Raw genomic sequence first — 25074 nt, 5'->3', positions numbered from 1 at the left:
GAAGGAAGGAAGGAAGGAAGGAAGGAAGGAAGGAAGGAAGGAAGGAAAAGAAAAGGTAGAAAAAGATGTAGGTATGTATATACACACATTTACACAAGTTATACACACAAACACACACATACATATGTGGGAGTCATTTGCGTGGAGATGAAAATTTAACTCATGGAAGCAGTTAGGAGTATAGAGAGGAGAAGTGAGTCCAGAACTGATGTTTGGGAGACACTGCTACTTAAGGAGATGGGGAATGGAGAGGAAATGAGATGTCATAGATATCAAGAGCACTTGGATTAAAATTCCACTTCTGGCACTTCCAGATGTGTGACCATGGAAAAAGTCGCTTAATCTCTTAGTTTCCTCAGCAATAAAATTGGGAGTTCAGTAACTATAGTGCCTACTTCATGAGATTGCTCTGAGACTCAAGCTAATATATTAAAAGAGTTTTACTAACTTTCAAGTACTTGATGGATGTCAGTGATGTATCAGCAAGAAATCTGCAAAATAGCCAGAGCTAGCAGACAGGAAATCACAAGTCCCTAATGCATTGACACATATACAATTACCTGTGATAAAAGTCATTGGTAGGAGACCTGAACTTCAATTTTTGACTCCTGGAAATAATGCCAGGTGTATGAGCATGAGCAGTTCATTAAACTCCTTTCCCTATTTCCTTTCATCTTTAAATTAAGAGTGATAATAGTTTCATTAGCTCCCTCACAGTGACAAGGTTCAAGGTAAACTATTATAAGTAAAGTATTTTACAAACTTTAAGGTGTGAGGTCAGCTACTCTTATTGTTGCCATCATCACTATTATTAGATTATTATACCATCATCATTATTAGATTCCCTGTGAAAACATAAACTAAGTTCTCCAGGAGTATACAAAAGATAGGAGATGTTACATTTAACTGGGGGTGACCTTAAAAACCATAATGCAAGAATATGTGGCATTTGAGTTGGGTCTTGAAGTAAGAGTGTGTGTAGATGGAGAATAAATTATTCAAGGCCTCTATAATCTGATACCAATTTACCTTTTCAACATTATCTCTTTACTTCCCTTCCCATAATCTGTTCCAGCCAAATATCCCACAGTTACACAAATGTGCCACATGCTTTCTCATCCTTGTACTTTTGTGCATGACATTTCCCTAAGAACTTTCCTGTTTTTCTGCCTATACTTTCAAATGCAATACGCAGAGTATAAACAGAGTGATGGGAAATCAGAAGACATACTGTGGATGGCTTTGAGTGACAGATTATAGACTTGGAATTTTCATAGGATTTAGTCACTTTTACAGGTGACCTCGAGAAAAGGTGCATGGCTTTCCCAAGGACACACAGGAAGAAAGTGGCAAAGCATGGCTTCAAACCCAGGTCCTGAGAATGCAGATTTATTATTTTTTTCTAATAAAGCAACAGGGTTGACAATGGGGAATCATTAAACATTTTTGGTTAGAGGAGGGACAGAATCAAAGCCCTGCTGGAAGGAGAGTTATTTGGTGACTATTTATAAAACTGGTGAGAGTATCCAAGCAGGAAAACCATTTAAGCTACAGTAATAGCCTTCATTCAAGGTTATAAGGGCCTAAACTAGGTTGATGACAATAGGTATGTAAAGGAAGGGATAAATGGGAAAGCTGTACAGCAACAATTAAATGTCTTTGGTGACTGATTGGATGTTGGGGCATAGGTGAGAGAGGACTACAAGTCATTACATACCTAGTGAACTGAATTATCTTCTTACTTGGTCTGAAAATTGGATTGCTAAACCACTCAATTGAATTCTTGTTTTTGGAATTAAGCCACATTCTCCCTTTATCTTGAGCTTTTATCATTGTAAAAAGAAGAAGAATACCCTCCCTACCCACCTCAGAGGATTGTGGTGAAGATTAAATGAGATTATGGAAGTAAAGTACTTTATTATACTGTAAAGCATCTATTTGCTCTGAGTTACTACTGTTTCAATTGTTGTTAACAATGAGGTCTCTGAAACCTTCTGTTTCAATTGAAAGTCATAAAAAAAAATGGGAAGATGAGAAATCTGTGAGAAGAAACCAAGCACGTTAGAGATTTTTTTTTAGACAAGCATCATAATTTGGGTTATGCCCTCTGAGGTTCCTTCCAACTCTTAGGTTCTGTGAGTCAGGGATCATTTGTTGCACATTTATTTGTCAGAAAGGAAATGTTATGTTGTGTTTTATTTTTTCCCCATAATGAAATTGTTCTTTCTAATGGTGGCTTAACTGTAATTTTCCTGCAAAGTGTATTTGTTACACAGCCTTTTGCTTGTTGGTTGAACAGCTTGTGTTTCTAGTTAAAGAACAAATAGTTTTACCTCTGGCTGCACATACCTTCATGAAATGTTTTCCTTCTAAGTCACAAGCTTAGCAACATTAGTGCCTATAATAGAAAAGCTTTCCATGTGTAAGGATGCTCCCAACAAATTTTTGTTTATGCTATTAGTTGAAAGCAACTTTTCATTTTTAAGTTATTCATTAAAAGTAGAAAATTCTCTTTCAAAGGGTTACAGGTGCTATGTCCTATTCCTTCTCTGAGTAATGGAAGCTTTTCTTCTGGGGGCCCCAGAGCCCAGGCCTTCCCTCACTTAGATAATTGATAGCATTTATATAGTGCTTCAGGGTTTACAAAGCACTTTGATCTTCACAAACACTTTGGGAGGTAGGTGCTGTTATTCACCCTGTTTTACAGAAGAAAAACTGAGAGAGGTTAAGCGACTTGCCCGGGGTCACAGGTAGGTTGTGAACTCGAGACCTCTTATTTTTTCATTGCTCTATGAATTTTTTCATCTCACTTAAAACATTTTCCCTTGGTTCAACTATTTTAAATCAAGGAAAAAACCCATAAATCTTAGTTATAAGTCAATCAATAAACATTTATTAAGTATCTACTATGTGTCAGATACTACCCTAAGCCATGAGATCACAAAAAAGAAACATGAGAGTTCCTACCCTCAGGGAGCTTACAATTTGATACAGCTTACAATTTAATTTAATATATACAAAGCAAGCTATATACAAGATAAATAAAAAGTAATTAACAGAAGGAAGGTACCAGAATTAAGAAGAATTAGGGAATGCTTCCAATAAAAGATGGGATTTTAATAAGGACTTAAAGGAAAGTAGGGAGATCCATTGGTATAGTGGAGGAGGAAAAGCATTCCAGACACAGGGGGACAACCAGAGAAAATGCCCGGAGCTTAGACAGTCTTGTTTGTGGAACAACATAGGAGACCAGTGTCACTGAACCAAAGAGTATGTGTCAGGGACTAAGGGGTAAGAAGCCCAGAAAGGTAGGAGGAAGCTAGCAAGGAAGGTCTTTGAATGCCAAAGAGAACATTTTGAATTTGATCACTGGAGTTTACTGAGATTGAACCTTTAGGAAAATAATTTTAGTGGCTGAATGAAAGATGGATTGGAGTGCAAGATGGATGTATTGGAGGGATTTGATATAGGGAGACCCACCAGTAGGCTATTGCAATAATCCGGGGGTGAAATGATAAACAGTAGAGTGGTGGAAGTGTTGGAGGAGAGAAGATTCAGGAGGTTTTGCAAAGGTCAAATCAACAGGCCTTGGTGACAAATATTAGGAGAGGAGAGCAGAATGAGAGATAGTGAGAAGTCCAGGATGACTCCTCGGTTGGGAGCTTGAAGGACTGGGAGGATGGTGCTGCCTTCTATAGTAACAGGAAAAGTAGGGGGTGGGGGCAAGCAGGAAGGTTTGGAGGGAAAGATAAAGAATACAGTTTTGGACATATTGAGTTTAAGATGTCTATCAGACTTCAAGTTCAAGATATCTGAAAGGCAATTAGAGGTCAGTAGAAAATTTGGGGCAGGATAGATAGAATTAAGAATCATCAATGTAGAGATGGTAATGAAATCCTTGGGAGCTGATGAGGTCACCAAGTGAAGTAATATAGAGGGAGCAGAGAAGATGACCCAGGATAGAACCCCGAGGGACACCTACATTTAGAGAGAGTGATTTGGAAAAGGATCCAGCAAAGGAGAAGAAGGAGCCATCAGATAGGTAGGAGGAATAGCAGGAAACAGTGACATAAGTATCCAGGAGGAGGGGGACATCAACAGTGTCAAAGGCTACAGTCAAGGAAGAATGAGAAGTCAAGGAGAATGAGAATTTAGAAAAAGCCACTGGATTTAGATCATTAGCAACTTTGGAGAGGGCAGTGTCAGTGGACTGATAAGATCAGAACCCAGATTACAAGGGGTTAAGAAGGGAATGAGAGGAGAGAAAACAAAGGCACCTGGGTGGCCTTTTTAAGGTGTTTATCTACAAATGGCAGAAGAGATATGGGCTGATGGTTAGCAGAGATGGAAGGATCAAGTGAGTTTTTTTCAGGATAGAAGAGACATGGCATGTTTATAGGCAATAGAGAATGAACAGATAGATAAAGAGAGATTGAAAATAAGGGAAAGAGTGGAGATGACAAAGAGGGAACTCTTATGGGGTAGATGGGATGGAATCGGATTGTAAACAGCCTCAATTTTTTCTATAGAATATGAGGCAGGATTCTTAGCTGAGAGAGTGGGGTCAGGGAAAGCCATGGGAGGTTTGAGGAAAAATGAAAAGGTTTGTAAGCACCACTGTGGAGAGTGGGATAGGGGGTTGATAAGGGAGGTATAGTAGGATTGCCTCACTGCAGTGCGAGCCCAATTGAGTGAGGGCCCAACATCAATTTGTAGTGGGTCCAGTCAGAATGATTGTAAGATTTTATCAGTCTTTGTTCAGCAGGATGTGTGTAGGAGTGAAGGCATCAAATGGTAGGAGTGATCAAAGACTGAGGCTTGGCTGAGCGTAATCCCCAATGTAATAAGAGGGCTAGGGATTCAAGAGAAGAGGACAGTGTAGAGTTGATTTGGTTCACCAAGGGATGAAGATGGAGAGAAGAGAAGAGTGGCTAGTGTAGAAGCAATGACCAGAAGGTTTTTATGGAGAATATTTTCTCTAAATCCCACTTTTCCTTTAAATTATTACCCTGTTTCTCTCCCTTTCTTAGCCTTCTCTAGAATAAGTTGTCTATGCCCACTGCCTTGACATCCTCTCATTTCTTCATTAGTCCTCTTAGAAATGACTTTTATCTACTCCACTTAACCAGTTCTCTTCTCTCAAGCTCATTGGTGGCCTACTTCTTGCCAAATCCAAAGACCTGTTCTTATTTACCATTCTTTTGGATCTCTTTGTAACAGAAAGTTAACTCTCTGTTCCGTAGGCCACAATGACACCATGATATTTTAGCTCTCATTCTCTCAGACTATCCTATCCTGCTTCCTTCACTGTCTCTTCTTCCTTTCACCAAATATATTTTTCTTACCCTGAACTAATTGTGGAAGCTTTGACATCTTATCAGCACTTCCATATCTCCAACTGTCATTACTACCTGGATCAATCACTCCCTTTTTTGAACTTCCTTAGCATTTGTTTTATTTTTGTTGTTGTTGTTATTGTTGTTTGCTAGGCAAGGGGGTTAAGTGACTTGCCCAGGGTCACACAGGTAGTAAGTGTCAAGTGTCTGAGGTTGGATTTGAACTCAGATCCTGTTAGTCCAAGGCCTGTGCTCTATCCACTTCGCCACCCAGCTGCCCCACCCTCAACATTTGGTAACAGCACCATTATCTTGAATATTAATCTCATATTGTTTGGCATTATTATTTGAATGTTTCATGTAGGTGTATATTTCCTTGAGTTAGATTGAAATCTTCTAATACATTGTTTCTAAGTTTTATACTTCTTTTGTATCCCACAAAACTTTTAGCAAAGTATACTTGAGGAATGAATGTTACCTTCAAGATGGTAAGTACATAAGGATAGGAATAGGGACTAGACTTACAGTTTCATTGGTAGAGGGAACAACCAAGTGAAAAAAACACCCTCCCTGGAGTCATAAGACCTGAGTGCAAATCCAACCTCTGATACTGATTAGATGTATGACCCTGGGCAAGTCACTTAACCTCTAGTCTATCTCAGTTTCCTCAAATGTAAAATGGGGATAATAATAACACCTACTTCCTAGAGTTGTCATGAAGATCAAATGAGATCATACTGTAAAGCTCTTAGCAGTGCCTGGCACATAAAAGGTGCTTAAATATTTATTTCCTTCCCTTCCTTTTCCCCAATCAATGCCAATTGATACCTTCTCTATACCTCTCTTAGAGAGTAGACTAGAGCATAGGGAAGATAGCTGATTTGCCCAGGGTCACACAGCTACTATGTTTCAGAGATGGGACTTGAACCCAGCTCTTCCTAGCTTTGAAGCTGCTGCTCTATCCACTATGCTACATCATTTAATTTTGAAACCTTGTCCTCATTCTAAGAAAAAAAAATTATGGCACATAAACTCTAAGTTCACCTTTGAGCACAAGACAGAAGGTTGTGTGTATGTATGTGTGTGTGTGTGTGTGTGTGTGTGTGTGCGTTCATATTGTGCTATTTTTTAACCAATAAGGAAAGGAAGTTCTCTATGGATTTGATGGCCATTTTTTAAGAATGTAAAATAAGGACACATTTTCAAAATAGTATTTCTGAATGAAACATCCCTACTTAATTTCGTGTCACTGGTTACATTCTCTGGATCTGATATGGCTGTACTTCCACATCCATAATTCTGAAGAAACAAGCCTTGTGTTCAGAATCATACCTATCAATAAATCATAGCCATTTATTTCTTTACAAGCATTCTGCTTAGAAATTTTCTCACTCTCCACTACAGTCTCAATGACTCTTAGACACAGATAAGATCAAATCACTTATTGACTCTAAAAATGTTCTACAATGCTAGGTTGGGTTAAATATCAACCTGTGTGATGTTAAAGAACAGAAGAAGGCAAGTTGTCTCAAGGACCTTGATATTTACATAAAAATGTGTAGCACAGTCATCTCAAGGACCTCTGGATATACATTTTTAATTGCACATTAAATTAAAACAAGCAGCTTTTGTTCTCTGTTTATTAAGTTGCTCCCCATTCTAATTATGCTGCACATATACTCTAAAGCTGATTAAAAAAAATTAAGGCTTATCCAAGCCAATAAGCACATGTTATGCCTACTATGTACAAGGCACATTGCTAAGTGCTAAGAGAGGCAAAAGTGGTCTCTTTGGTTGAGGTGGCAGGTGCAGATTAACTTTATTTTATTTCATTTTTAATTTATGAAATAAAACAAGTATTTCCATAACGATGTACAATAAAAAGATGATTGTACATGAAACTGAAAATCTTCAATGAAAAACTTGCTATTCCTTTCAAAAAATACAACAAAATTGTCATGTAGATTTCTTTTTTTTCTTCCCGCTACCCACCCTAGAGATGGCTACCATTAGACACAAATAGATATATGTTTAAGATTATTCTATACATACTTCTGCTTATCAATTCTTTCTCTGGATGCAGATAGTGTCTTTCTTCATGTGTCCTTTATAGTTAATTTGGGTATTTATAATACACAAAATTACTTATTCGCTCAAAGTCCTTCTTAAAACAATTCTGCTGTTACTGTATACAATGTTCTCTTGGTTCTGCTCATTTTGCTCTTCATTATTTAATGCAAGTCTTTCCGTGTTTTTTCTAAAATCATTGAGCTCATCATTTCTTAGGGCACAGTAGTATTCCATCACAATCATGTACCACAACTTTTTCAGCCATTCCCCAATTGATGGGTGTCTCTGCAATTTCCAGTTCTTTATCACCACTAAGGGAGATTAACTTTTAAGAAGGCTGAAAAGGTAGGAAGGACCCAGGTTGTAAAGGGCTTTAAAAGACAAACATAGTTTTATATTTGATCCTAGAAGTAAATGAGGAGCCACTGAAATTTTGTTTTGTTTTTTAATGAGAGGTGGGGATGACATGGTAATACCTACACTTTAGGAAGATCAGTTTGACAGATAAATAGAAAATGAATGGAGTGGGGAGAGATGAGGCAGGGAGACCAACCAGCAGGCTACTGCAATAGTCCAAATGTAAGGTGATGAGAACCTGTCCTAGGGTAATAGCAGTGTCATAGGAGAGAAGTGACATATAGAAGAGATGTTATGAAGGAAGAATCAACAGGACTTGGCACAGATTGGTTATGGGGATTGAGAGAGAGGACAGCATTGAGGATGACACCTAAGTTGTAAGCCTGGGTGATTGGGAGAATGGCAGTGCTCTTTATAGGAAAGTTGAGAAGAGGGGAAGATTTTGAGAGAAAGATCACAAGTTCTGTTTTGGATATGTTGAATTTGTGAGTTCTATCCAGGTCAAAATAGATCAGTTGGGAAGGAGAGAAGTTAGGGCTGGATAAATAGATCTGAAAATTATCTACATAGAGGTGACAATAGAATCTATGGGACCTGATAAGATCACTAAGAGAAATAGTACAGAGGGAGAAGAGGACTCAGGACAGAGTCACAAGGGATACAATTGGATAATGGATGACCTGGCTGAAAACCCAACAAAGGAGATTGAAGAGTGGTCAGATAGGAGTGCAGTATTTTTTTAAAAGTCCATTAATATATACCCCTAAACTCAGACTTGAGAAAGGACATCATGACCTATTACTTCCTTTTATTCTGTTCACAAGCATTAAGAGTCTTCACCAAGCTTCAGGGATCAGCTTTGGTTTGACCACATAGATATGATGGGGTTGGAATCTGAGCCCCAGAAAGGAAAAATCCTGGACTTTCCCACATGGCCAAATCTCTGGCATTCCCCTGAGGCTATGGTCCCATCAACTTGTCTTTCATTGTGGCTACAACCAATCTCCCTTCTATTGTCTTGCCTCCCTATGGCCTCAGGCCATTTCCCACCCTTGGGAATTCTATTACCTCATGGACTACTTGGCCACTCTCTCTGTATATAGGGTCTATCTTGTCTCCATTAAGAAGCTCAGATTCTTAAAATCTAGCCAAGGCTTAGATTCTTGTAATCTAGCCACTGCTTACCCACATTCAGACTCCTTAAGAGTCTGCCCAATATGACGGATGTTCAAATATGACGGATGTTCTAACAAACCTTGTCTTTGGCTGAAAGAAGGCTTGGGTTGAATTCTTTCGGGTAGGACCCCGTGTTGTGATTTTGGGGTCCCAGGACCCCCTAAACCCCTAAACCACATCATATACAGGTTAGATGTCTTCTTCACACATGATTGATGTCAAGAGTAGAGTCTTCTCCCATCCTTATCTCCACTGCAACTTTTGATTCCAACCATTGAGTCACACCTTGCAGTATTGTTTTTAACTCTGTTAACCAGAGAAGGTCATTGGCACATATTTAGCATCACTCTACTTCAGCATCATGATGTCCTCAGAAGAAACAAATCTCCCTTCCCCCCCACCCCCCCCATCCAACTTTAGGATTTTATTACAGTTCATTCATGAAAGAGTTTGGGGGAGAGTTCAGGAAAGGTATAGAATATCTTTTATGAAAGACAATCATCCATTGAATTGTACAGTAGTAAAATAAAATGTCCTGTGGCACTTCTTAATGAACTTCTAATTGCAATGCCCCTCAATAGAGCCATTCCCTAAAAATGACATGAGATTTCAGTTGGGTAGGAAACCTTAAATCCCCATGGGACCCATGAATGGGCAGTTAGAAAAAGCAGTTTCTGACACTACTTTGCATCTGAATATGAGAATCTGGGACTGTCCCATAGGTATCTTTTCTGGGGTTTGTAAGTCATTAATTTAGAGTGAAAAGAGACCATACAGATTACCTAGTCCAATTTGATAGCCACATTCAATTGAATAATATGGTGTACTTTTCAATGGCTAGATTTGTATTCCTCATAAAAGAGAAATTATGGCAAAAGAATATTATGAAAGCAGAATAGGCCTAAGCTGGACCTACAGTTTCATCAGTATAGGGATCTCCAGGATGAGGAAAATCCATGCAAGTTGATACCTTTTTTTTGCAACTTAAAATCTTCAAGAGCTTCCTAGAACACTCAGAAATTAAGTGACTTGCTGAGGGTCACATAGCCAGGATGTGAAAGAGTTGAGACTTGAACACGAGTTTCTCTGGCTTTCTATATACTAAGTGACTGCTGATCAGAACTGTCTGAATCTTACAAACTTAAATCCTATTAAATAAAAAGGATGAATAACTTCCATGAATTCCCTCTAACTTATCCTTAATGTTAGTTTTGTTTATGTACTTATACTAGGCAGTGTAGACAATTCACTGACTTGAATAATCTAAAATTTGAAGGATTGCCATTGAACTTGCTTGAGTGGGACAGGCAATTATCCTGAAGGCTATCCTAGTCAATAGAAACCAAACAGGAGTTGTCAATTGTACTTTTAACAAGAGGTCATGCAAATTTCTGGATTCTAAGGGGAGAGAAATGCAAAAGATTGGGAGGGAGGGGGCAAACAGCAAGAGGAGAGCAGTGGATTTTCTTGATCAACCCTTGACCCCACCCCCAACAAATGTGAACTCTGTTCACCTCAAAGAATCTTTTTTTTTTTTACCCCTTCTGGTATTCAGAGTCTCTCCTTTTTCCCCACCCTAGGAAATGCCATAAAATAGAAAGGGTCCTTCATACCAACAAAAGGTTTTAAAGTCCATAGTAGGACGAGGTTACATATAATGGGATATACTGCAGAGTTTTGTTTCTGAAGCAGTTTTCTGATTGGTGTGCAGATTTGGGCATCAACAGAAGATATTCTGAGTCTTTCTCTAACTACCCTTTGTATATATTTGTTTCCCTTCAGGAGCCTGAGCGCCAGTACATGCACATTGGCACTATGGTGGAATTTGCTTTTGCCCTGGCAGCTAAATTGGATGTAATCAACAAACATTCCTTCAATGACTTCAAGTTGCGAGTGGGTATGTTTTGGAAAGGACTCCATGTGCTTTCTGATCTCTTTGTGAAAACAAATGACTGTCTTATACACTAGGTAGGCTCAAAGACCCAGAGTAGGTGAAATGCAAACATCTCTAGCCTTGAAACTAGCATAGATTGCAGAAAGAAAAATCCAGTCACTGTTCTAGGATCCATAACTCAAAAGAAAATCAATCATGATTCTAAAGGTTAAGTTAGATTCTCACCATTTCATAGTTTATGTGATACTACAAAAAGAACGTAGTCTAAATTCTTTATAAACAGGAAAAGCAGATCATTTTTCCTTCTCTTTTTTTTTAAGCAATTGGAGTTAAGTGACTTGCCCAGGGTCACACAGCTAGTAAGTGTCAAGTGTTTGGTCTGAGGCTAGATTTGAACTCAGGTCCTCCTGACTTCAGGGCCAGTGCTCTACCCACTGCGCCACCTAGCTGCCCCATTTTTCCATCTTAAAAATGAAGAAAATGAATGCATTATCTTGCAAACAAACACTTACATTTTTATAACACTCAGCTGCTTTCACCTAAGTGATCTCATTTCTTTAACCTCAATTCTGTTTTAAGCAACATTGATTTTGATAAGAGCAAGGATCTAAAAGGTGCCCAAAGATCTGTTGCTTCCCCTGAAGTTTAAAAGCCTGTTCTACTGAAAAGAAGAATCAATAAAAAAGCAGCTCTCTTCAAGAACCTCCTTGTGAGCTTAATTTTTTCCCTGTTTTTCTAATTTCTTATAATTTTGAAAATCTGATTTTGGGGGGAGCAGCTGATATTTATCTGGCTTTCATTTTTATTCATGTCCTGAATCCAATAACACACAGGAAGTTAGGACTTTTCTAGGCAGGTAGAGAGAATAATGGCATTAAGGAATATAAAGCAGAAAATTTGCCTTATAATTTTCTTATATAATGATCATTGTTTATTTGTATCATTCTTTGCATTGTGTAGGTAATATGATGACAAAGAGAACTCGTAGTTTTGCTTTGGCTCTATCTATCTTCTTGCTCCATTTTCCTTCTTGCCCGCCTTATTCCTGGTAACTTTCACCCAGGCCATATAAATTCTGCAGAGATAGTGTCACCATGACAAGAAGGCTGCTTTTAGAGCTATTTTCTCAGGAGAAAGGAGATAGCTCTCATTTGATGAGATAAAGTAGTCAGATTTTCCCCTTGCTTTACCCAAACTGCCCCCTTCCCATTCTTATACAGCACCCTCATGGATTCAACTGCTTCCCATATAAATGGGGAGAGAACTGGATTCCATGGCCTGTACTCTCTCCATTACCACCATGAGAATTCCTACCCTTTGGGTTATGATTCCCAAAATCCCACAGAAGTGTCTAATTACAGAGTAGGGAAAGTCAATGGATCAGATAAAGGGTATACATACATACATATATACAATAGATTAATTTTATTGGACAGTTACAATTTCTATGACTTAGACTATGTCATTTTCCAATGAACTACTAATATAACACTAGGAGGAGAAAACAGGTCAAATTTATAACCGTCAAGCCATTTTTCAACTGTGACTTCAATGGAAATCATACCTAATCACCTTTAAATATAATAAATTTTGAGGACTTATGTTATAATTACAAACCCATCCAGCAAACCCATCTCTCCTGCTAGGTAACAGTCTGGTTGGTTACCTGCCCCAACCTTTTCTTTCTGCAAAGCTGTTGCTCTACTCTTGTGCCTAGTAGATACTGCCATCTAGTGGTCAGTCTGGGGTACTGAAAATGTCTCCTGACCCTTGAGACAGCATTCTTCCAAATTAAAAAAAAAAAAAAGCTTGAAGCTGAATTCTCCTCCCCAGCTTCTTCTTTTGTATATTAAACTGGGCAGTTAGTCTGTTAATCAAGAATCACAGATCAACTGTGCTCGTTCTCAAAATGGAAATTACCCCCTTCGCCAGCAGGATGGCAGGTCAGGATGGGCCACCTCTGGGAGTTGTAGAGTGACTGAATGTCAACACTACACGGCCAGAACGAGCTGATGGAAGCAGAGACCTCAAACTACCCAGCAGAACTACAGTCCAGGGGCCTTAGACCCGATGGCTGCTCAGAACTGCTCGTTAGAGTGGAAGAGAAATTACTTCTGACTCCTGGAGCAGAAACGTGTGCTTGAAAAGTCATTCTCTATGATAGCAAGACATTCTTCACTTCTAATGGTCAATGAGAGGGTGGAGGCTTTATGGACAAGTGTATTTTATTAGTTGGCTTCCCAGAGTAAAATTGAAAGATTGGCTTTACAAGAGTATCTACCTGGTACCTCAACAATCATTTTTTCATTGTACTAGATTCTTTTCTCCCCCATAGCAGCAAATCTTTCATTAAAACAACCATAGATGAGTAGGGAAAAGTCCAGATACTTTAGTTTGAGGTCATTGTTCACTTTAATCTAAAAACTTCTTCATTTGGAGGGGTAGAAGAAGAGCCCATATTTTGCAATAACAGAGGTGCCAAGTGGGTCAGAAAGGCCTGGTTAACATGGCAACCTGAGCCTGAAGTACACCCAGCCTGTATACACCTTGTTTTTAAATTTCATGTAAAAACCAGTCAATGTGCCTAAGTCAAAAGCAAATGCCACCTACGTAGTTAGTGTAGGCTGCCACAAAGGTAATTGTTTTTTGTTAGGAAAACTATATCAGCCACACCTATTAGCACATATCTACATATCCTAGGAATAAAAGAAATTGAGACAGGCCTAAAGAAAATCAAGTAGCTAGACTAAAGAACAGTTTAAAAATTATATTTTTTCTTCAACTCTTTGGAGAGATTTTCACCTTAGAGTGCGCAGAGGAAGGAAAAGATAGCTAAAGCTCCTGAGGGAATCTTTGGTATATTTGATCCAATGACAAAATAAGCTGATTGAGGGTAAAATGGAGCTGGTAGCTTCATGGGGAGTGTACATTTTGAGAACTGATGAAGCTGTTTGTTTATACCTGAGTGCTGTTCTATACACCTCCAATTTTCCTTCACTAAGGGCAACCTAGATAATGGAATGATTTTCTTTAGAAATAAGTGACTAATTTTGTCTGTATTTTACAATTCAACCTAGAAAACCCCACCATGCAATTCTGTAATCCCCTCTCTTTTTCCTATGCTTGGCTGAATCAAAGACTAACCAAAACATTTTCACCCAATTCTATTCGTTCCCTTCCCTCTCTCCTTTCACAAAAATGTTAAATTGACCTCATTCCTCTTACTTCTATCTGACTCCTGACATAATCTCATTTATGTGTTCAATAAAAAGCTACCAATTCCCCATTTTACAAACTGTGTCCTTTAATATGCATAGCAAGAGTGCATAACTTCTATCCCAGTCCCATCAGAAAACAGTCTCATAAAGATGTCACCTATTAGAAACAGCTGATGAAATTGTTATTGCCTTGTTAATTAGAATCTGATGTTTCACAGGTATTAACCATGGCCCTGTAATAGCTGGTGTAATTGGAGCTCAGAAACCTCAGTATGACATTTGGGGCAACACAGTAAATGTGGCCAGCAGGATGGACAGCACTGGAGTCTTAGATAAAATACAGGTATTTCAATTTGGATTGATATCATTTATCTTTTTCATGTGCTTAGAAACAATGAGTTGGGGGCTGCCACAAACCATAATAGTGTGAAGATTAACACACAATAAGATATAAACACTGAAGAATTTTCATTAATATATGCAGTTTTTTCCCAAAAAGGTTAGGCAGGTTAGTCATGTTAGGAACAAGCATTTATGAAGAGCTTTCGATATTCCAGGCACTTTGCTAAACTTTGGGAGAATAAACACAAGCAGCAAGATGGTATCTGGCTTCAAGTGCTTACATTTTAAAGACTACATTTAAAGGAAGCTATAAAGTGAGGGAGGAGAAGATAAAGGTACCTCACCCAAGGAAATTGTAGACAAAGTCTGGGAGAGTCTGGAGTGCATCCTGAAGAAAGAGGAAGACATGGCTGGTCTGTGTACCTTCCTTAATGAAAGTTCTGGGAGAAATCTGCAGATTGGAAGGACAGGTCACAGAGTACAGGGTAGTTAGTATAAGCAAAAAATCATCTCCACTGGCAAATTTAAAAGAGATATCTTACCAGTACAGTCCACAAAGCAACAAAGGTTTTCATATAACAAGAACTGGGTTTCAATAAAGAGAAAGAAACTAACAGTACCAGTCACTTTTATTATACTTACTTATCTTAAACACATAGAAAAGACTTTAAAAGTTATTTAGGGTCCAACCTGTTCCTGATGTACGAATCCTCTTTACACTATCTTTAACAAATGGTTTTCTAGCCTTCCTTTGAACATCTTCAGTAGTGGAAAACAATTTCCCAAGAAACTTCTTTTCAATTTTGGACAGCTAAGTTTTAGGAAATTCTTCCTCATATTCAGTCAAAATCTCACTCATTGTGGTCAATCAACTCTCTATAGTGACCAATCAGAAGAAATTTTTTTTCCACATGACAATGCTATAAACAGTTAAATAGAAGGATAGTTGGTTGTTTAATTAGATCTTAAATGAAAATAAATTCTTTAAAAAAAAAAACTCCTGATGAATTGCCAGAAGCAATCCAGTTGAAAAGAGATATTTGCTTGGGAGTGAGGCCAGACATCTGGAAGGAATGGTGAAATCATTTAAGTAAGGGAGACAACATGATAAAACAGAAAGATGAATTGTTCTCAACCCAGAGAATCTTGGTATAAATACATTTCCGATACTATTATTTGCATGATCTCAGGCAAATAAATCTCTTAATTACCCTGAGCCTCAGCTTCCTCATCTGTTACATATATACACACACACACACATACACATACATGCACATACACATATACATACATACATATATATACATATATGTAAACATTAGATTAGATAAGCTCTGAGGTCCTTTTCACATCCAGAAACATGATCCTAAGTTATATTTTCTATGTTGAATCCCTGCTTAATTCAGTGACAATGACAAAGGTGTTATAGTATTTTTCCCATGCTAGGCTAATTAAAGAAAAAAAAATCTTGGTACCTGTCAAAGTAAACATTCTTTAATTTAGGAACCATGAATACAGATAATGTGATCATCTAATTCCTAAGCAGTGGATATAGGAAGGTAAATTGCTCCTTTTTGGTGTATCTTTAGACACTGACCAAAGCCCTCTAGCCATGAAATCATTTTGAACATATGACATAAACTATAAATTTTTCATATGTAAATATGAGGTCATTAGCATTATCCTTACCAAAAAAATCATAGGATATTTAATCCATATAGTACCTACTTGCCACTCTGCCTTAGACACTTAGATGTTCCATCTTTCCATGTTTTTATAACATCTATCTCCCAACTATCCTTCTATTTAACTGTTTATAGCATTGACATGTGGAAAAAAAAATTTCTTCTGATTGGTCACTATAGAGAGTTGATTGACCACAATGAGTGAGATTTTGACTGAATATGAGGAAGAATTTCCTAAAACTTAGCTGTCCAAAATTGAAAAGAAGTTTCTTGGGAAATTGTTTTCCACTACTGAAGATGTTCAAAGGAAGGCTAGAAAACCATTTGTTAAAGATAGTGTAAAGAGGATTTATGTTCCATGTTTCCATGTTTCAGTTTTACAAATAATAGTACAAATGATAAACTCAAATTTAAATAGTAACAACTAGCATTTGTATGCTTCATTAAGGTTTGCAGGACATTTTACATATGTTATCTCATTTAATGATCACAACTACTCTGTGAGGTAGGTGCTACTATTATCTTCCATTTTACAGAAAAGGAAACTGAGACAGAGAGGGTAAATAACTTGTCCAGAATCATACAGTTAAGTATAAAGTATATGGGGCAGGATTCAAACTCAAGTCTTCTTGACTCCAACTTCAACATTTTATCTACTGTGCCCTTTGATTGTTTAAAATATGGTGATTTTCCCAGCATTTTGGCAGAGATAGTCTGCCCCTGCACCTTAGGCTACAGGACTGCCCATAATTGGGAATATAAAATATATATTAAAACAAAAGAAATTCTTTATTAATATACCTCAGGATTTCAAAAGATATGTGATTTTTTCCCATGCAGTTGGCCTCTCTTTTAATGCAAATCAAATCCCTCCCACACTTTAGTAGATGGTATGCATGAGTTGCTATGACCAGATGAGTTGATAATTATATTATGAAATTATGAAATGGGGCAGGCATGCATAGCTCTTTGGGTAAAGACCACAACTGGCAGCAGGAAATGAAGCAGCAATAATACTTTAATTAAACACAGAGAGTATGGGAGCATACTCTGCCATAAAGGCAGAGACAAATGATGAAAGGGGTACAGGCATGGCTTGGGGATGAGGGAATGGGATGATGAAAGAAGGCAATATGAGGAAGAGGATGGGGATGGGGAGAGGAAGAGAATATCACTCACATAACCGTGGCTTAGAGTTGGAATCACTCAGCAGCATGAACCCTAAGGAGATGGAAGAGTGCTCGAGAGGCAGGAGTTTGAGGACTTATTTTTATGGGGTTTTGGGGAGAAACTGACCCACTCCTCTCTATGTGACCTTGGGGAAGCTCATTAACATGTCCAAATCATCTCAAAGTTATCAGTGAAACTTCAAAGTCATCATATCATCATTATCAGTAAGTACCTTTTCAATGTTCAGCTGGCGTGGAGCTGTGGAGGTCTGGATTTAGTCTGGAATTCACATATTATGGGACCAGAACCTTGATAATCAGTGCCTAGGTGGTTTTCCTCAATTTGGCTCATATTAACAAGATGTGAATTTTAGTTAATACATGATACAATTTGTAAATTATGCTCCTTTGATCTTTGGAATGGTTTGTACGTAATTTCCAGGTTCCCCTTTGCAATCTTATTTCCTGCTATTATCCCTTTACACTGGCTACCTTTTTATAAACTCAATATACTGACTGGAAGAGGGGAAAAGGTCAAGGGGACTAGAAAAAGATACAATTTTAACACAACAGAAAAAAAAATCCTTACCTGGCATTCAAACTTCTGGTGATGTGCCTCTCTAAAGTTAGCCAGGGAGACCTTGGACCTTCAATATATGACTCACCAATAGATTAATAGCTGAAGTCTTTCTACTTCATAGAATCTACCAGAGCCACTTCTATAAGACTAACAGATCTGTTGATTATATGTTTTTAGAGAAGAACTTAGAGCTCATCTAACACTTTAGACTACTCTTTCTTCCTCAACATTTTTGCCTCTTTTGGCTTCTGAGGCATCCTATTTTTCCTAATTCCTTTCTTACCTCCACAGTTACTCTTTCTCTTTGACCTTCATTGGTTTCTCATTTTGCTCCTGGCTCCTTGTTCCTTAAGATATTGTGCTTGATCCCTCTCTCCATTATTTCTCCCAAATCACTCACTGTCAGGCTTCAGCTTTCACATAGGCACAAATGACTCCTCAACCTCTGCCTCGAGGCCTGACTTCTCTTCCAAGATCGAGATCTTAATCTTTAGCTATTTGCACTAGTCCCCACCTAGATATCACACCTGCTCCTCAGACTTAAAATGTACAAAACCAATCACTGCATTTCTCCCAAAACCTGTTCCTCTTCTGTTATCACTACCTCAGTGGACTTACTATTTTCCTTATCTCTCATATGTTTAAAGCCTTGATGCTATGTTGCAGTCTTCCCTCTCATATTCAATTACTAAGTCCCATTATTCTAATTTCACAGTATCTCTCACATACCTAGAATTTGATGGAGACTAAAATAAATAAAAATAATGAAGAGAATGCTAGATTCATGAGCCTTAGTTACTGGGAATGTATTGACAGAAATAAAACAGTGAAGAAAATTAGGAAGCTAAAAGGCAAGATGATGGACAGGTTGAATTGGAACTGACAGCCATATATCCTTATAGAAACATCCAGACAGCAGAAAAAAGGGCCAAGAGTCTGGGTTCAAGTTTAACCAAAAGTCTGTTTCTTTATTTGTGTGTTTGTTTTTTCTCATGAAGGATGGCACCATCCCTCACAGCTGCAAGCCAGGCAAGAGGTCTTTGTCTCAGTCATTTGTAATATATTTTATAGATGAGGAATCCAAGCCCCATAGAGGTTAGGTGACTTGCTCCAGGGCATGTGAGTAGTACCAGAAACAGGATTTCCAGATATCCTTAGGTATCCCAATCCAGGTATCCTAATTCCAAAGTCAGCTCTTTCCATTGTACCACACTTTCTCTCCAGTCCAACTCCCTCATTTTGTAGCTACAGAAACATTAAGCCCAGAGAGATAGAGTATACTGGAAAGAACACTGGATGAGTAGCTCTGCCATTTCTGCCATGTGGGACCATGGACAAGTTATTTTATTTCTCTGGGCCTCAGTCTCTTTAATCTTTAAAACTAAAATATCATGCCAAATAACTTCTGAGATCCTTTCCACGTCTAAATCTATAATTCCATTATCCTAAATGACTTGCCCAAAATCACAGCACTCATCAGTCAAAGAACCAACACCAGTTCCTAGGTCAATAATGCCTGTCCAATGCTCTTTTGACTAGACTGAGCTACCTTTTAATTATTTAAAGGAATTTCTGCCTTCCCTCAAATCTACTCATTGCACATAACAGCTTCAGAATGTTGTTTATTCTTCTAAGACACTACCTTAATGCTTCCTCACTGATCACGTTCCAAAATGATACTATTGGTGATCTTGGTGTGCAGTGGGTCTTCTCGGGCAGTATTGATTCAGAAACTGCTCAAGAAGTCTAGTCAAAGTGACTTTGAGCCTTTGTTTCCTCATCTGTAAAATGAAGGGTTTGGACTAGATAGCATCTGAGACCCCTTCTAGGTCTAAATCTATAATCCTATGATATTTGGGACAGGTTTAGGCTTCATAATTGCATAGCAGCATAGAAAGTGGTATGTAGTTTGGTCTGGAAATACTACGTATATAGCATAGTAAATCCCTCTTGTTACAAGAGATCGGATTCTTGAGTTTGCTCTGTAGAACAACAAAAGGTTTATTATCTTTAAATATCAAACTGGGGTTTTGATCTAACTGGAAAATAAGTAACAAATGTATTAATGACTGCATACACGACAATCATTTGCAAATATCTTTCTTGGAAAAATAACTGTGTTTATGTATATGCTCCATATGCATTTATAAATAATGTGTATATGTACACATGCACTCATATATATGTATTTACACATGTGATATTAATATGTGTATGTATATACAAACCTAATGGGAAAAAAAGCAGACTTTGAGACCTGATTCAGTTTTTCCAATCTATATACACTAATTATGTTTTTAAAACTTCTCTTTCAGGTCACTGAGGAGACAAACATTGTGTTACAGACACTAGGATACATGTGCACTTGCAGAGGAATAATCAATGTGAAAGGAAAAGGTGAACTGAAGACATATTTTGTACATACAGAAATGGCAAGGTCCCTTTCCCAGGCAAATGTGGCATCCTGAAGAATATGCCTGAATTTGGCAAAATATATTCTCTTTTCAGGAAAGTGCCCCACACTTTCAGAAGGCATTTCTGTTCCCCTGATTTGAATGAGTGTGCTCTTTTCTGCTCTATGGAACTTGTGCAGAAGAGTCTGCATGCCCCAGTGGCTCACACATCTCTTTTCTGACGTGCTGGGACACTTTATTTAGTGAACACCAAGGGATTAGATGACTGTACTGCCATTTGCACTGTGTTTACTCTCAAGCAGAGAAAAGACTGAAACAAAATGAAGAGAAACAAGAAGAAAAGAATGAAAGGACTTACAATATTAGAAGGAAACCAAACAAAACAATTCTTAAGGCAATAAAACTAGGGGGTGTATAATATTTTCTGGCGCATGTTATTTTCTGGAAAATACAGTAGCTCCCCAACCTCATCCACTAGTCTGATATTAAAATATACAGTATTTGTAAATAGGTTGGTTCTGTCCCTCCATGTTAGTTGGCATCTTCACCCCTGTGTCTCCTAACCAATGGCAACCTGCAGGCCCTCTGTGATATGGTGTTGCCAGTGATGGCTTTCTAGCACTGTCTCAGATGTCATAGCCAGTGGTCCATTGCCATCGAAACCAGAGAGAGTCCTCACCACACAGGACCAGTTTTGTACAAAATACATCATGTTTTGAAGCCATTGTCTTTTGTAAGGTTAATTCATTAAAAATTTATATGTACTTTGTCTTGTGACTTGTGTCTTTCTCCACCGACCTCTTTTTTTTTCCCTTTTCCCTGATTCTGACCTAAGGGATACATTCTCCCCAGCTGTTCTCCTTCTGATACACCAGGAACACATTTCAGAAAGAACTCCCTGAGCATTGGGAAGATGTGGTTTTCTTGATCAGTTCTAGAATCAGCCCTGTTTGGCCTCTCTACCACTTTCAAGTATGAATGACCTAGAAGGATGAAGGTCAATGGAGGCAAAGGCCAAGAAAGGCATCTTGGACACCTGCTGCAGGATGCTCTGACCTGCTATCATCTCTAGTCTGGTTACCAAAGACCTTGGGCAGATCCAGATCAAGTCTGGCCTAAGCTACAAGGGGTCACAATGCTAGATGGGGATAATTATACCTACATATACATATCTTTTTCCATACATATACTCACATATCCAAATCCATATCCATATACACATACATTTTGTATGTATATTTTATATATATGTATTATATATTTACATAATTCTATATACTGATTCATTCACATAGATAAACATACACACATATGAGAAGCAACATGATTTACAGTCTTGGTGTCACACTGCCACTAATAGGTGTGTATATATATGTATACACACATATACATATATACATATACACATATGTATACACACATATACACATTATATATGTCTATACATATACACACACATACGTGTATGTGTTTTAAACTGGGTCTGTTATTTCATTGGGGTAGGGAAGTATATTAGTAGGGAAGTTCTCTATATCATTGTGGCAGGTCAGTAACTGTTCCACAAATTAGAGAGAGACAGAGAGGCAGAAAGACAGACACAGAGACAGAAACAGAGAGACACAGAGAAACACAGAGAAACACACACAGAGAAAGGAGACAGAGAATTGTGGGGGGTATACACATATATACATATATATGCATATACATGTGTGTGTGTATACACACATATATTGTCAAATATTCTTAATGAAAAGTGAAACAAAAAAAAAGTCCACCACTTTGTATTCAGACAAGGTTTGTTTGCATGCTTTCTTATCACTTATTTGGCCTAATAAATGATGTGGAAAAAATATTTCCTGCTATCTCAGTATTATTTACTCATTACGCATTTCTGACAAACATCAGAAAACCCCGTGAAATATATCCCTTACAGCATTAGTCCCTCTGTTCTTTGCTAAATACCTAAGAATGGCAATAAAAGTCTTGTTTATAGATTTCCCCAGTAGGATTTCCTAGGTTTAAAACTGGACCATCTGTTGGAGTGATGAATTGCCATTCTGCCGGCTGGCTTCCCTGAAAGCCTGGTCTAACACCCACCAAAACAGTCTGGCAGAAGATGCTGTAATATGAGGTAATGAAAAATAGGTCATTTGGGGGCCATTTACCATAGGAACTTTAACCTTATAAAGTTTAAATATGGCTGTACACCAATGGTAGGACAACAAAACTGATAGTTTTTTTTCATTGTGTATTTCTCATGCTTTAAAATTAGACTTTTGGTGATAGAAATTGACTGATTTTTCAAAATCAATATCACTAGCTTTATAAAACCATATGTTATTATTGGCTTAATTATCTTAGAAAACAACAATAAATTTCCCAGGCTTCTATTTCTGGGACTTGAATGAATGAAAAGACTTTTATTAAGTGCTTGTGATGTGCCAAGCACTAAGTTTACAAATAGAAAAGGTAAGACAGTCCCTTCTCTAAAGAAGCTCACATTATCATTGGAAGAAATTGCTATTTCTTCTTTCATAAAAAATGTTTGGCTGCACAATAGATGGAAAGGCCTAGAAGTTTGAATGGTTCAGCAGCATGGCAGATGGGGCCCTTAGGTTGGGCCATCAAGAGGTCAGATGATTGTGCCAGAGGTCTGCAGGCATAGAAGCTGAATAAATAGTAAGGTTGGTGGTCCTCCACTGCACCTGAAGGGAATTGGTGACTCCTATTCCACTCAAGCTGTGTGAGCGGCCAAGTATAGGTTCTAGGTGGCCTGAATCAGGCAAGAGGGCAAGGAGGGAAGGGTATGCCTAGTGTAGCTTGGATATATACCTTAGTATGTTCTTAGGGAAGATATGAAAAATAGTCACCGAATCTCATAGAAATTGGACGTTAATCATTGTTAGTAAATCTCTATCAATGCTCATCCACTCAGTGAAACTTCTTGAATCATGGGGTCAAAGGATTATAAATTTGGAGCTGAGAGGGACTTTAAAGCTTATTTAGTCCAAACCATTAATTTTATACATATTTTTATTTTATTGAATTTTAATTTTATAAATGAGTAAATTGGGACCCAGAGAGGTTAAGGACATGTTCAAAGTACTGCATGTTGTAGGTGGCAATACTAGGATTCAAACTCATGTTCTCTGGCTCCAAATCCATGGCTCATAACTATATCAGTTTCTTGAGGACATATGCGTTTCTTCAGTGTACAAAACGGGGCTTGTGATCACATTTAGGCAATTTTTTTGTGGTTGGAATTATTTTATTTGTGATTGTCTCAATCCCTTGTTTGATTAAAATTCTACCTGCCACCTAGACCAAGTTGTAGCTAGATGTAGTCAATGTAGTCAAAGGTACCTTGTCTAGCTCTTGTTTTTTTTTTTTATTATATGACCTTTTTATATTTAAGTTACTTATCCATTTTGAACTTATTGTATGTATTTCTTTATGAATGCAACCTTATGGCTTTTTTATGTATGACCAATATTCCCACTAATTTTCAATTTATGAATGGTACAACTTGTGCGTTCTGTTCCCTCCTAACATTTTGTAAACAGGGATTTTGAATAAGCATCATTGACTAACTGGTGACAGTTTGGTAGACCAAAACAAAATTAGTGTGTCTGAAGATTTTTAGCTTATCTCTACAAGAACTTTAATGTTATTTTGTATGTTTGTTAGTTTTTAGGTTGTCACAATGATCAGAATGCATTTCCTTTTCTCATCAGCCAAAAAAAAAAAAAGAGAGATGATAAAAATATTCTTTGAAGTCCTCTATAATTTAAGTCTTACCATGTAAAAATTAGTAAGGACTAATCATGGCTGTGGAGCACAAACAACTCTGGACTTCAGTCATTTTGCGCTGATAATAGAAGCACCATGGCAAATACTGAAATTACAGTAGATTCAAAATCCATCAAAAGTTCAGGAATAAAGATCCTCCATGGTAGCAAGTCAGCAAAATCTAGACTCTCATAAAATGGATTATCCAGAAATGGGGTTATGCGTAATAATCAATAATGAAAATTTTCATCCAGCCCTAGCATGCCATTTTGTTATGTAGATGTGGCACACCTCAGGAATATGTTCAAGAGCTTGAGATATGAAGTCAGGAATACAATAGATCTGACTTTTAAAGAAATAGTTGAATTAATGTACAATGTTTCTAAAGAAGATCACAGCTAAAGGAGCCATTTTGTTTGCATGATTCTAAGTCATGGTGAAGAAGGAATCATCTTTGGGACGGATGGATCTGTTGAACTGAAAAGAGTAAGAAGTTTCTTTAAAAGACAAAAGTGTAGAAGTCTAATAGGAAAACCAAAGCTTTTTATTATTCAGGCATGTAGAGGCACTGAGTTGGATTGTGGTGTTAAAACAGACAGTGGCGCTCGTGACAGTGTCACTGATAAGGACGTACCTTTCCAGAAAAAAGCTTGTTGAGACAGACTTCTTATATGCATATCTACAGGCTATTATTCTTGGAGAAATAAAACACATGGTTCACGGTTTATCCAATCACTTTGTTTAGTACTGAAACTGAATGCTCACAAGTTTGAGATTATGCAAATCCTTACCAGAGTCAATCAGAAGGTCACCATAGAGTTTGAATCTTACTCCTCACACATTGACATCCATGCAAAGAAGTAGGTGCCATATATTATGTCCATGCTTCCTAAGGAACTCTATTTTTTCCCCTAAGAAAACCTATACATTTTAATTTGTATGCAAAGCCAGTGAACAATAGGTCTGAGGACTGCATTTCCTTGGTAATTTAAATTGCACACCTTGAGCCTAATACAATACGGCTGTGGGTGGTGTTTGGGGTAT

General features: G+C 37.7%; 1 protein-coding gene and 1 pseudogene across 1 annotated transcript in view; both read left to right on the top strand.

Annotated features, from left to right (window-relative positions):
* The window catches only part of ADCY2 (adenylate cyclase 2), a 562787-nt gene extending 541867 nt beyond the window's left edge, over nucleotides 1-20920 (top strand). The window contains exons 23-25 of the mRNA XM_027868958.1: nucleotides 10722-10836; nucleotides 14270-14394; nucleotides 20143-20920. Coding sequence (XP_027724759.1) covers nucleotides 10722-10836; nucleotides 14270-14394; nucleotides 20143-20295 — 393 coding nt within the window. The 3' untranslated portion in view covers nucleotides 20296-20920. The remainder of the gene's footprint in view (nucleotides 1-10721; nucleotides 10837-14269; nucleotides 14395-20142) is intronic.
* LOC114047862 lies at nucleotides 14193-24775 on the top strand (annotated as a pseudogene).
* The last annotated feature ends 299 nt before the right edge of the window (nucleotides 24776-25074 follow it).

This window comes from Vombatus ursinus, unplaced genomic scaffold (assembly GCF_900497805.2).
Source record: "Vombatus ursinus unplaced genomic scaffold, bare-nosed wombat genome assembly UNPS02014791.1, whole genome shotgun sequence".
NCBI lineage: Eukaryota > Metazoa > Chordata > Mammalia > Diprotodontia > Vombatidae > Vombatus > Vombatus ursinus.
Note: the sequence above shows the minus strand (reverse complement) of the source record. Positions and strands in the feature narration are given on the sequence as shown.